The following is a 13911-nucleotide window of genomic DNA, read 5'->3' on the forward strand; positions in this document are numbered from 1 at the left end:
CAAACATTTAAATGTAAAGAAATGTGTATATGTCTGGGTCTAAACCCCCCCCCCCCTCATAGAGGTACAGTACAGTATATATGTTGTCTGGGTCTGGCCCGCCTGCTCTGGTTAGGCCCTGACACCTCTCAGAGATTGATTATGACAGTTGAACAAATGAGGCGTCTGGCGTTTCCCTGCATGCTAGAGTTACTGATGTCTGGACTTCATATCCCCGACCTGCTCTCTCTCTCTCTCTCTCTCTCTCTCTCTCTCTCTCTCTCTCTCCTTTCCTCCTCTTTTTTCACTTATCCTTCCCCCTCTTCCTCCTCTTTCTCTCTTCACTCAGCCCTTTTCTCTCTCTCTCTCGCGCTTCTCTCTCTCTCTCACTTCTCTCATTTCCCCTCCTCCTCCTCCTCCTCCTCCTTCCTCTCTCTCTTCTCTCTATCTTCCTCCTCTTTCTCTTCTCTCATTTCCCCTCCTCTTGCCTCACTGTATGACTGGCTATAGAGGAGTATGAGTCTGTACTAGGCTGTACTGGGCTGTACTAGGCTGTACTGGGCTGTACTGGGCTGTACTAGGCTGTACTAGGCTGTACTGGGCTGTACTGGGCTGCACTGGGCTGTACTGGGCTGCACTGGGCTGTACTGGGCTGTACTGAGCTGTACTGGGCTGTACTGGGCTGTACTGGGCTGTACTGAGCTGTACTGGGCTGTACTGGACTGTATTGGGCTGTACTGGGCTGTACTGGGCTGTACTGAGCTGTACTGGGCTGTACTGGGCTGTACTGGGCTGTACTGAGCTGTACTGGGCTGTACTGGGCTGTACTGGGCTGTACTGGGCTGTACTGAGCTGTACTGGGCTGTACTGGGCTGTACTGGGCTGTACTAGGCTGTACTGAGCTGTACTGAGCTGTACTAGGCTGTACTAGGCTGTACTGGGCTGTACTAGGCTGTACTGGGCTGTACTGGGCTGTACTGGGCTGTGCTGGGCTGTACTGAGCTGTACTGAGCTGGGCTGTACTGGGCTGTACTGGGCTGTACTGAGCTGTACTGGGCTGTACTGGGCTGGACTAGGCTGTACTAGGCTGTACTAGGCTGTACTGGGCTGTACTGGGCTGTACTAGGCTGTACTGAGCTGTACTGAGCTGTACTGGGCTGTACTGGGCTGTACTGAGCTGTACTGGGCTGTACTGAGCTGTACTGGGCTGTACTGAGCTGTACTGAGCTGTACTGGGCTGTACTGGGCTAGGCTGGGCTGTACTGAGCTGTACTGGGCTGTACTGGGCTGTACTGAGCTGTACTGGGCTTTACTGAGCTGTACTGGGCTGTACTGGGCTAGGCTGGGCTGTACTGAGCTGTACTGGGCTGTACTAGGCTGTACTGGGCTGTACTGGGCTGCACTGGGCTGTACTGGGCTAGGCTGGGCTGTACTGAGCTGTACTGGGCTGTACTGGGCTGTACTGAGCTGTACTGGGCTGTACTGGGCTGTACTGAGCTGTACTGGGCTGTACTGGGCTGTACTGAGCTGTATTGGGCTAGGCTGGGCTAGGCTGGGCTGTACTGAGCTGTACTGGGCTGTACTGGGCTGTACTGAGCTGTACTGGGCTGTACTGGGCTGTACTGAGCTGTATTGGGCTAGGCTGGGCTGGGGGTCAATTCCATTTCAGTTCAGGAAGTAAACAGACATTCCAATTTCCCCAAATGTCCTCTCTGTCTTTCAATGAGTGAAACACGTTGAATTGGAGTTTGAGCTAACTAGCTGCTGCGTTCTTATACGGTTTTCTATGCTGTTTTATGATGTGATGTTCTGTTTTATTCACTTTATGTTTTCATCGAGGACCACTTTGGAAATACGTGTTTTAAATAATGCTTTCAAGTGCCATCCTCTGGACATTACTTAGTGTCATAATGTGTAAATTATGCTTTTTGTACATTTCTAAAATCAAATCAAAATCAAGCTATCTTAACTAACTATCTGAATTGACTGAACATACTGTAGGTTCTAGGGGTGCGTTCGTAAACACACTTTGACAGCGCCGGAGCGCACCCGGTGGGCGGGATGTGCTCTCGGAACAGATTTCAGTTGAAACCAGTTACGCTCGGAGCAGATGTCCAGTGCGTATTTCCGAACGCACCCATAGAGAAGTCCCCGTTAACACCGAGGAGCGCTTTTTCTCTAAGAAACGTCCGTATCAACCAGACGCATTAACGGCAGGCGAACAGCGATTAACGTGAAGTTAAAGCCACAAACCTTCTGGTCGCAGAGCTCACCCCTGAAAGTCAGGGTCAACCCGACAAGCGTGTTAATCATCTCAATAATTGTATTTCTGCAGGTTTTTTGACTAACAGCCGTAATGGCGGTATTATTTCGGAGGGGGGGGGGGGGGGGGGGGCTCGGTGCGTTTTGAAGCTTCGCCGAGTCTTTCATGTCGGTGTGTGAAAATAAATCTGAGAGGTTGGTGAAGGTTGTAACCACATCCAGATGGGGGGGGGGGCCATGAGAATGTCAGGCAGGCGCACACACACACACACACACACACACACACACACACACACACACACACACACACACATACACACACATACACACACATACACACACACACACATGCATGCAAACATACACACACACAAATGCACGCAAACATACACACACACACATGCACGCAAACACACACACACACACACACACATACAGACAGACACACACACACATGCACGCAAACGCACACAGACACATGCACGCAAACACACACACACACACACACACACACACACACACACACACACACCCAGCAGAGCACCATGTGTGCAGGCAGAGCAGGGTAATGAACGGCCGTTTTAATTGGCTGAGACGTCCACAACTGGCCACAGAGAACCAGCCTCCACTAGAGCTGTGTGTGTGTGTGTGTGTGTGTGTGTGTGTGTGTGTGTGTGTGTGTCTGTGTGTGTGTGTGTGTGTGTGTGTGTGTGTGTGTGTGTGTGTGTGTGTCTGTGTGTGTGTGTGTGTGTGTGTGTGTGTGTGTGTCTGTGTGTGTCTGTGTGTGTCTGTGTGTGTGTGTGTGTGTCTGTGTGTGTGTGTGTGTGTGTGTGTCTGTGTGTGTGTGTGTGTGTGTGTGTGTGTGTGTGTGTGTGTGTGTGTGTGTCTGTGTGTGTGTGTGTGTGTGTGTGTGTGTGTGTGTGTGTGTGTGTGTGTGTCTGTGTGTGTCTGTGTGTGTCTGTGTGTGTGTGTGTGTCTGTGTGTGTGTGTGTGTGTGTGGGCCTGTAGTAACAGGCTGGTTTCATGGTGATGTGTTATAAGGATCTGATTACGAGGCGACAGCGGGGAATCAAACCCAGAACCTCCTGATGCTGACACACTTCTGCTGCTTGGAGGGGTGTTACACACACACACACACACACACACACACACACACACATACATACAATCTCTCTTTCTCTCTCACACTCACGATCTCTCTTTCTCTCTCACACACACTCACTCACTCACACACAATCTCTCTCTCACACAATCTCTGTCTGTCTCTCTCTCTCACACACACACAAACACACACACACAGAATCTCTCTCTCACACTCACACACAAACGATCTCTCTCACACACACACACACACACACACACACACACACACACACACACACACACACACACACACACACACACACACACACACACACACACACACACACACACACACACACACACACACACACACACACACACACACACACACACACACACACACACACACACACACACACACACACACACACACACACACACACACACACACACACACACACACACACACACACACACACACACACACACACACACACACACACACACACACACACACACACACACACACACACACACACACACACACACACACACACACACACACACACACACACACACACACACACACACACACACACACACACACACACACACACAGAGACTAATGCGAGTGCAGGCTTCACCAGAGAGGTAAGAAGCTTTGGTTTGGCTGCATTTCACGGTGGGATGAATTGTTTTCAGCTCTCATACTGTCATCTAGTGGCCAGTTTAGAGTATGACAACAATATGCTGCCTGTGTTCTGTTGAACGCGTCACAGTACACACAGGCTATATTAGAATATCTAAACTAAAATAAAACGTATTAATAGAATAAAGCAGTTTATTAGTGTTATTTTGCTGACGTCCTCACAATCCAAGTTCCACACACAAGTCTCAAACCTGCCACTGTAAAATCCATCACTTTATTACTTTATCAATGTAGGGTTACATACGTTACTTATTATTATTGTGTTATCTATATATTGTACAGTATATATTTGTATATGTATTTACTTAAATCTTCAAGTAATTCTTATATGATTTAGTTGTTTTGTTTATCTTTGTTCTATGCCCCTTGGGTTGTATGGTTTATTCTTGTTTTATGATGTAGTTTATATTACTGCTATTGTGTTTTATTTATTACTATTGTTCTATTATTATTTCTATGCTGTGTCGATATGTTAAAGCACTTTGAGCTGCAACGTTTGGTAATAAAGGTTATTATCGTTATTATTATTATTTGTGTTTTGTATCTGATGCAGCAATGTCAATGCTGAGTAAACAAACGCAAAGAATGTTACTCTTGTGTACGTTAAGATGTAATAAAAGTGATTCTAATTATCTGAATTACCCAATGTATACCAGCTACTTTACGCCACCAAAAAGCTAGCAATCCTACGGAGCCCCCCTGGGGTCACATGGTAGGAAAAAAATGTTTATGTGTGAATTCGTTCCCTCGGTTTAGTAATCCGTTAGGGTTAGGGTTATGGTTATGGTTAGGGTTAGGGTTCGGCCCTACGAGCCAGAACGATCGCAAGGATTAGGGTTAGAATCCGTGCGATCGTTCTGGCTCGTAGGGCCTAACCCTAACCCTACCCCTAACCAGAAAAAGAAAAACACAATATCAGACCTAGCTAGCCAAGACTTGGGAGCAGACTTATTCTTATTTGTATTTATTTAACCTGTAATATCACACCTATATCATGCTTTAACCTCTAATACCACGCCTAACATCACATCTGCTGTAGGATAGAGGATTATTATGAGGTGACAGTGTATGAGGCTTATCGTTTGTATGTCGATTTTGTCACAATTATTCACAACATCTTTCAAACAACTTTCAAATAGTTTATTTGTCATTTTTCATGTATGAAGTTTCAATGGTTCCCACAGCGTTATATCAGCATGCAGAGATGGAGAAGAGGAAAAGTAAAACCTAAGACAGAAACCGTTTAGCCTCCACCATAGCACACCCCGTCACACACACACACACACACACACACACACACACACACACACACACACACCACCTCCCAGACGATACACAAACACACACACCTCCCAGATGAACAAACGTGCACACACACACACACACGCACGCACACGCACACATCCCTTTCAACCGATAGTAGACATTTTAGCACTGACCTAAAAAATAACTAAATAGGGAGCACTAACACTACATGTTTATAACAAATATCTGTACAAAAAAACCAACAACTCAAAAATAAAAACAAAAAAAAACCTAAAGAAACAAAATGGTTTCCCCTCGAAACAGAGTGCCTGGCAGTCGACTCTGGGGCAGACGTGAAGCTTTTCTGGAATCGCAGTGACACACAGACCCAAGAGATTATATACCTAGTTAGAATAACAGTCACATGAAGTGGAGTTACTTTTAATCATTTCCATATTTAAAACAATTTACCAATTTCATTTGGCAACACCCATGTATGTATATGTCATTTTTCATTCATATTCATGTTTAATAATAATATATTAACATTACACGATTCATATGTAAACAAGAGAAGTGTTTTTGTATTTTTTTCCTTTTTTTTTTCTTTAACAAAAAACGGATCTACATGCACAAAGAAACGGGAGAAGAAGAAGAAGAAGAGGAGAAAGAAAAAAAAACAAAGAAAACAGAAAAAACCCTCCATTGTCATGCAACATCACAAGACTTCTGGGTTATTTTCCTGGCGGGAACAGCTATGACAGCTATGACAGCTATGACGATACGAAGCGCCGTTGTCGCGTGCAGCACTCCAGAGAAGGAAACATCGGCGAGGCGAGGCGAGGGAGAGAGGGAGGGAGGGAGGGGGAGAGGGAGGGAGAGAGGGAGAGAGAGAGGGAGGGAGAGGGGGAGAGGGAGGGAGAGAGGGAGAGAGAGAGAGGGAGGGAGAGAGGGAGAGAGGGAGAGGGGGAGAGGGAGGGAGAGAGGGAGAGAGAGAGAGGGAGGGAGGGAGGGAGAGAGAGAGGGAGAGAGGGAGGGAGGGAGAGGGGGAGAGGGAGGGAGAGGGGGAGAGAGGGAGGGAGAGAGGGAGAGAGGGAGGGAGGGAGGGAGAGGGAGAGAGGGAGGGAGAGAGGGAGAGAGGGAGGGAGGGAGTGAGGGAGAGGGAGAGAGGGAGGGAGTGAGGGAGAGGGGGAGAGGGAGGGAGAGAGGGAGAGGGAATGAGTGAGAGAGGGAGAGGGGGAGAGGGAGGGAGGGAGGGAGTGAACGAACGAACAGGCGCGTGCGGTGTGTATAAAGGGGTCGCGAGCGTGCGGTGTATATACTGGGGTCGCGCGCACATCAACATTCCCGACAGTTGTTTGAGCATCCAGTAGAGTTGACAAAAAAAAATAAAAAAAATGAAAAAACAACATCAACAACCTGAAAACACGTGAAATTCCCACGAAAGTAAGACAGAGAGTTCGCTCCAGTGCTCCGTCCTCGTCCCTATCTCTGTGTAACAAAACAAAAGAAAGAAAGAAAAAGAAAAAACGCAAAAAGAAGAGAGGAAAACGTTTGGAGTGGAGGATGGAGGAGGGAGGAGGATGGAGGAGGGAGGATGGAGGATGGAGGAGGGAGGAGGGAGGGAGGATGGAGGAGGGAGGAGGGGGGAGGGAGGGAGGATGGAGGAGGGAGGAGGGGGGAGGGAGGAGGGAGGGAGGATGGAGGAGGGAGGATGGAGGAGGGAGGAGGGAGGAGGGAGGGAGGATGGAGGAGGGAGGATGGAGGAGGGAGGGAGGAGGGAGGAGGGAGGGAGGATGGAGGAGGGAGGATGGAGGAGGGAGGAGGGAGGGAGGATGGAGGAGGGAGGGAGGATGGAGGAGGGAGGAGGGAGGGAGGATGGAGGAGGGAGGATGGAGGAGGGAGGGAGGAGGGAGGAGGGAGGGAGGATGGAGGAGGGAGGATGGAGGAGGGAGGAGGGAGGAGGGAGGAGGGAAGAGGGAGGAGGGAGGGGTGATGAGAGGCCACAGAGTGACCTTCGCTAGCATTGTAGCACAACAACTTGCGGACAACTTCGTGGAGTAAAAAATGAACTTACCCTTATCATCCTGAACCTCAACTCGGCCTGAAGGCCCTAGCAACAGCCCGACAGGCCCTAGCAACAGCCCGACAGGCCCTAGCAACAGCCCGACGGGCCCTAGTAACAGCCTGTATTCCGTAAGATAACACGCAAATCACCCCATAATAACACTGTTTGCTGTTAAGATAGCAAACCATTAGCGTAAGCTAGCTTTGCCTTATATCAAAAACAACAGGAAAAAAAAAGCATCTTTCACTCTAATTCTACGCGATAGTCTGGAGTCAATCGGTTAAAAAAAATCGATATTTTCATCTCAGCTGATGGCAAAGTAATAAATACAAACACAGCGTAGCGTATTGGAGCCGTCTATGACGGTGTAGCTGGGTCGGGTGGAGGGAGAGGTTTCCTACGGTGAAAACTAGCCCTGTTCGGGATCTGCGGTGTAACTCAAATCATCGCATATTTTTCAGTCGAGGTCGATGCTAAAAATTGTACGCAAATGTCGGGGTAGGTAGGGCGCGGATCGCAGAAGTTAGGACTCCACTCGTTTATAATCTAGTGTCTCAGAGAAAGACTTGCAGTCCCTCGAAGTAAACCGTAAAGCTTGCGTGCGCAGAAATTAAAATATATATATATTCCTCTCTCATACTACTGTATCTTAGAAAGCAAGACGATAGATAGATAGATAGCCCTGACAGTATATTCAGGTAATTGTGCACAATCCCTTACTCTTACAAAACCATATATTTATCATACATACATGATCTAAAAACTAAAACATTCACGATAAACCTGTTAATTAAGTGAAATTAGAATAAGAAGAAAAATAACGAGAACCGTGGAGAATTAAATCCGATTGTTGTTTTGAATTCTGTCGTAGGCCTATAGGCATATGCACTCCTAAACTAAAGCAGTTCTCCCAAAACCTAACAGCAGATATCATAGATGATATATTCTACCAGTTTCAAAGTTAGTATATGGTCTGATTGGCACTTTATGCTCTATGTGTTGTCTTGTTATGAAATCAAGCACATCAAATTACATCACACCTACCTACAACCCCCCCCCCCCCTTAAAGATAGACTTCTTTTAAAACAAAAGAGACAAGATCAAAAATAAATATAAAAAATAAATCCCAACTGCCTCACACACAAAAAAAGAAATACAAACACACACACACACACACACACACACACACACACACACACGCGATAACCTTCCTCCCCCCGAACTGAAATGCTCTCTCAATGATAGAAAGCGCCCCCTCTCGTGTTTTAAGTGTAACTACACCGTAAAGGGGAGGGTTTTATTGAAGAGGATTCATGTTCGACAACAACAACACGTCCCCCCAAAAAATTGCTGGTTGTCGGTTGGCTTTTTGAAGGCGTTTGGAGTTTTGGAGGAGGAGAAGAAGAAGAAGAAAAACAAAATGGTGGCTTCACAGAGAGAGAGAAAAAAAAAATACTTCCATTGAAAAATACATCCATCGAGAGCCTGGACGACGTCATGAGCTGCTCCTCAGAGAAGAGAAGGAGGAGGAGGAGGAAGCGAAAAAAAAGGGGTTGCGAGGGGGAGGGGGGGGGGGTTGGGGGAGGGGCGGCGTCTGAGAGGTCGGTCACACGTCCACCACCATCTTTTTATGTATGTCTAAGCCTCCAACAACCTGGGGGGGGGGAGACAAGAGGGTGGGGGGGGGAGACAAGAGGGTGGGAGGGGGGAGACAAGAGGGTGGGGGGGGGAGACAAGAGGGTGGGAGGGGGGAGACAAGAGGGTGGGAGGGGGGAGACAAGAGGGTGGGAGGGGGAGAGAAGAGGGTGGGGGGGGAGAGACAAGAGGGTGGGAGGGGGGAGACAAGAGGGTGGGGGGGGAGACAAGAGGGTGGGGGGGGGAGACAAGAGGGTGGGGGGGGGGAGAGAAGAGGGTGGGGGGGAGACAAGAGGGTGGGGGGGGGAGAGAAGAGGGTGGGGGGGGGAGAGAAGAGGGTGGGGGGGGGAGACAAGAGGGTGGGGGGGGGGAGACAAGAGGGTGGGGGGGGGAGACAAGAGGGTGGGGGGGGGGAGAGAAGAGGGTGGGGGGGAGACAAGAGGGTGGGGGGGGGAGAGAAGAGGGTGGGGGGGGGAGAGAAGAGGGTGGGGGGGGGAGAGAAGAGGGTGGGGGGGAGACAAGAGGGTGGGGGGGGGAGACAAGAGGGTGGGAGGGGGGAGACAAGAGGGTGGGAGGGGGGAGACAAGAGGGTGGGGGGGGGAGACAAGAGGGTGGGAGGGGGGAGACAAGAGGGTGGGAGGGGGGAGACAAGAGGGTGGGAGGGGGGAGACAAGAGGGTGGGGGGGAGACAAGAGGGTGGGGGGGAGACAAGAGGGTGGGAGGGGGGAGACAAGAGGGTGGGAGGGGGGAGACAAGAGGGTGGGGGGGGGAGACAAGAGGGTGGGGGGGGAGACAAGAGGGTGGGGGGGGAGACAAGAGGGTGGGAGGGGGGAGACAAGAGGGTGGGAGGGGGGAGAGAAGAGGGTGGGGGGGGGAGACAAGAGGGTGGGAGGGGGGAGACAAGAGGGTGGGAGGGGGGAGACAAGAGGGTGGGGGGGGGAGACAAGAGGGTGGGGGGGGGAGACAAGAGGGTGGGGGGGGGAGACAAGAGGGTGGGGGGGGAGACAAGAGGGTGGGGGGGAGACAAGAGGGTGGGAGGGGGGAGACAAGAGGGTGGGGGGGAGACAAGAGGGTGGGGGGGAGACAAGAGGGTGGGAGGGGGGAGACAAGAGGGTGGGAGGAGGGAGACAAGAGGGTGGGAGGGGGGAGACAAGAGGGTGGGGGGGGGAGACAAGAGGGTGGGGGGGGGGAGACAAGAGGGTGGGAGGGGGGAGACAAGAGGGTGGGAGGGGGGAGACAAGAGGGTGGGGGGGGGAGACAAGAGGGTGGGAGGGGGGAGACAAGAGGGTGGGAGGGGGGAGACAAGAGGGTGGGAGGGGGGAGAGAAGAGGGTGGGGGGGGAGACAAGAGGGTGGGGGGGAGACAAGAGGGTGGGGGGGGGAGACAAGAGGGTGGGAGAGGGGGGGGGAAGAAATGGTCTCATGTTAACATCAGGGATGAGTCACGCTGGGGAGGCTGCAGGGGGTAGAAATCGGAGGCCGGGCCTCACTGTAACGCACGGGACGGAATGGGGAACGTGTTCCAGATCATTCCTCAGTCCCTGCTTTACAATGAGCCCCGTCCTCCGATTCCTACCTCCCCCAGCCTCCCCTGACATCTGTGCACCATCTACTCAACACCCTCCAACTCAAGTTGAGCTCTGTATGTTTTTTTTTTTACAGTAACCACCCCCTGTTTAAACGCCTAAAGCATTTAATCCAATCAAATCCAAACTAAACTATTAACACTAGAGCAGCCGTGGGTGGGTTCATTTGTCCAAGCAAGTAACATTTTTTTAATATCTTTGCACTCGATCAAATTTCAGGACCCTCCTTTCAAGACTTGTCCTAGATATGTGCGTTCTACCACCCAGTATCCTTACATTTTCACATCAGGATAAGCTAGTATAAAGCTATTTAGCAGGTTTTTCTGTGTAGGAGGCAGGCTAATTTACAAGACGCGCCAACTAGTGGTCTTTGTGTGTAAGTAGCAGCTTCCCATTCTAAAGACTATGGGTCATTTGACCCATTTGAGGCGGCTCTTATAGTAGGCACAATAGGCACGGCTGTCTTAGTGTTAAAACCCAAAATATTAAATCCAAAATCCAAACCAAACTACCAAACAACCCAAACAACCCAAACTACCAAACAACCCAAACTACCAAACAACCCAAACTACCAAACCGAACCAAATCCAAACTTTTCTGTCGACTCACCGCACAGAACTCTTCGAAGGATATCCTGCCGTCTCCGTCCTTGTCGGCGTTGATGATGGTCTTGTCGACGATCTGCTGCAGCTGCGTGTCCTTTAGGTTGTTGCCCACCATCATCTTCAGCACCTGGAACAGCTCGCCGTTGGAGATGTACCCGTCCTTGTCCATGTCGTAGATACGGAACGCAACTGAGGGGGGGGGGGGGGGGGGGGGGGGAGAGATACAGCAGGGTTAGAACTGAGGGGATGGAGAGGAGGGATGGAGAGTTAGAACTGAGGAGGGGAGGAGAGGAGAGATGGAGAGACTGAGAGGTGGAGGAGAGGAGAGATGGAGAGACTGAGAGGTGGAGAGTTAGAACTGAGGAGAGGAGAGAAGAGAGGAGAGATGGAGAGACTGGGGGGAGGAGGAGAGAGATGGAGAGACTGGTGGGGAGGAGAAGAGAGATGGAGAGATACAGCAGGGTTAAAACTGAGGAGAGGAGGAGAGATGGAGAGACTATGGGGAGGAGAGGAGGGATGGAGAGACTGAGGGAGGAGGAGAGGAGAGATGGAGAGACTATGGGGAGGAGAGGAGGGATAGAGAGACGGAGGGAGGAGGAGAGGAGAGATAGAGAGACATGGTCACAGTGGGGGGGGGGTGTGTGTCTCTGTACTCACAGCGCAGCTTCTGCTCCTTGTCCCCCTTCACACTGAACTGGGACACGCCCTCGATGAACTCTGCAACACAACCAGGACAGACGCCATTTTGTTTGTTTACTTTTTAGGGCATTTCTGTTTCAATGGGATAGAGACAGTAGATGTCATGATAGGGTGAGAGAGAGAGAGAGAGGGGGGGGATGACAGCAAGGATGGTTGAGAGAAAGAGAGAGAGAGGAGGGATGACAGGAAGGATGGGTGAGAGAGAGAGAGAGGAGGGATGACAGGAAGGATGGGTGAGAGAGAAAGAGAGAGAGAGAGGAGGGATGACAGGAAGGATGGGTGAGAGAGAGAGAGAGAGAGAGAGAGAGAGAGGAGGGATGACAGGAAGGATGGGTGAGAGAGAGAGGAGGGAAGACAGGAAGTTACAGGTTCCAGGTTGCCATGGCGTTAGACGGGGCAGAAGATGGATGACACACAGAGTCACACACGCGTGTGGCGGTGACATTTAAAGGTGAGAAGCAGCGAGACAGCGACGTAACCATGGATACGTTCAACAAGAACCACCACCAGGGGAGGCTGGGGGAGGTAGAACACCAGGGGAGGCTGGGGGAGGTAGAACACCAGGGGAGGCTGGGGGAGGTAGAACACCAGGGGAGGCTGGGGAAGGTAGAACACCAGGGGAGGCTGGGGGAGGTAGAACACCAGGGGAGGCTGGTAGAGGCTGAGGGAGGTAGAACACCAGGGGAGGCTGGTAGAGGCTGAGGGAGGTAGAACACCAGGAGAAGCTGGGGGAGGTAGAACACCAGGGGAGGCTGGGGGGAGGTAGAACACCAGGGGAGGCTGGGGGAGGGAGGTAGAACACCAGGGGAGGCTAGGGGAGGTAGAACACCAGGGGAGGCTGGGGGAGGTAGAACACCAGGGGAGGCTGGGGGAGGTAGAACACCAGGGGAGGCTGGGGGAGGGAGGTAGAACACCAGGGGGAGGCTGGGGGCGGTAGAACACCAGGGGGAGGCTGGGGGAGGTAGAACACCAGGGGGAGGCTGGGGGAGGTAGAACACCAGGGGGAGGCTGGGGGAGGTAGAACACCAGGGGAGGCTGGGGGGGAGGTAGAACACCAGGGGAGGATGGGGGAGGTAGAACACCAGGGGAGGCTGGGGGAGGTAGAACACCAGGGGAGGCTGGGGGAGGTAGAACATCAGGGGAGGCTGGGGGAGGTAGAACACCAGGGGGAGGCTGGGGGAGGTAGAACACCAGGGGAGGCTGGGGGAGGTAGAACACCAGGGGAGGCTGGGGGAGGTAGAACACCAGGGGGAGGCTGGGGGAGGTAGAACACCAGGGGAGGCTGGGGGGGAGGTAGAACACCAGGGGAGGCTGGGGGAGGTAGAACACCAGGGGAGGCTGGGGGAGGTAGAACACCAGGGGGAGACCCCCCCTCCGTCCAGCCCCGACTCCCTCCGCCCGTCCGTCCTCCGATTTCTACCTCCGCCAGCCTCCCCCCCCCCCCCCCTACCAGAACGACCTGAGGCTCACCTTTGAAGTCGACCTCCCCGTTCCCGTCGGTGTCGAAGATGTCTATGACCCGCTGGACCAGCCTCCCCCCCCCCCCCCCCTACCAGAACGACCTGAGGCTCACCTTTGAAGTCGACCTCCCCGTTCCCGTCGGTGTCGAAGATGTCTATGACCCGCTGGACCAGCGGGTTCTGCTGCAACTCGGGCAGCGACATGAACTCCTCCACGCTGAGGGAGCCGGAGTTGTCCAGGTCCAGCTTCTTAAAACGCTTGCCTAGCCGCTTGATCTCATCTGCGTCGACTGGAAATAGACAGAGAGAGAGAGAGTGAGAGAGAGAAGGGAGGGAGAGGGGAGGGGAGAGAGAGGGAGAGAGAGAGAGAAGGGGTGGGGGGGAGGAGAAAGAGAGAGAAGGGGTGGGGTGGGGAGAAAGAAAGAGAGAGAGAGAGAAGGGGGGGGAAAAGAGAGGGAGAGAGAGAGAAGGGGTGGGGTGGAGAGAAAGAAAAAGAGAGGGGGGGGAGAGAAAGAGAGGGGGGGGAGAAAGAGAGAGAGGGGGGGTGTTCAAATAGACAGTTAACTGACGGTTATATTCAC

General features: G+C 51.8%; 1 protein-coding gene across 1 annotated transcript in view; it reads right to left on the minus strand.

Annotated features, from left to right (window-relative positions):
* Positions 1-8898: 8898 nt before the first annotated feature.
* Positions 8899-13911, minus strand: part of ppp3r1b (protein phosphatase 3 (formerly 2B), regulatory s1ubunit B, alpha isoform, b) — a gene marked incomplete at its 5' end in the record, with an annotated part of 12327 nt that continues 7314 nt past the window's right edge. Inside the window, 4 exons of the mRNA XM_080547129.1 lie at positions 8899-9000; positions 11176-11360; positions 11829-11888; positions 13444-13620. Of these exons, the coding sequence (XP_080403255.1) occupies positions 8953-9000; positions 11176-11360; positions 11829-11888; positions 13444-13620 (470 nt within the window). The 3' untranslated portion in view covers positions 8899-8952. The remainder of the gene's footprint in view (positions 9001-11175; positions 11361-11828; positions 11889-13443; positions 13621-13911) is intronic.

This window comes from Nansenia antarctica (genome assembly GCF_963989245.1).
Source record: "Nansenia antarctica genome assembly, chromosome: 16".
NCBI lineage: Eukaryota > Metazoa > Chordata > Actinopteri > Argentiniformes > Microstomatidae > Nansenia > Nansenia antarctica.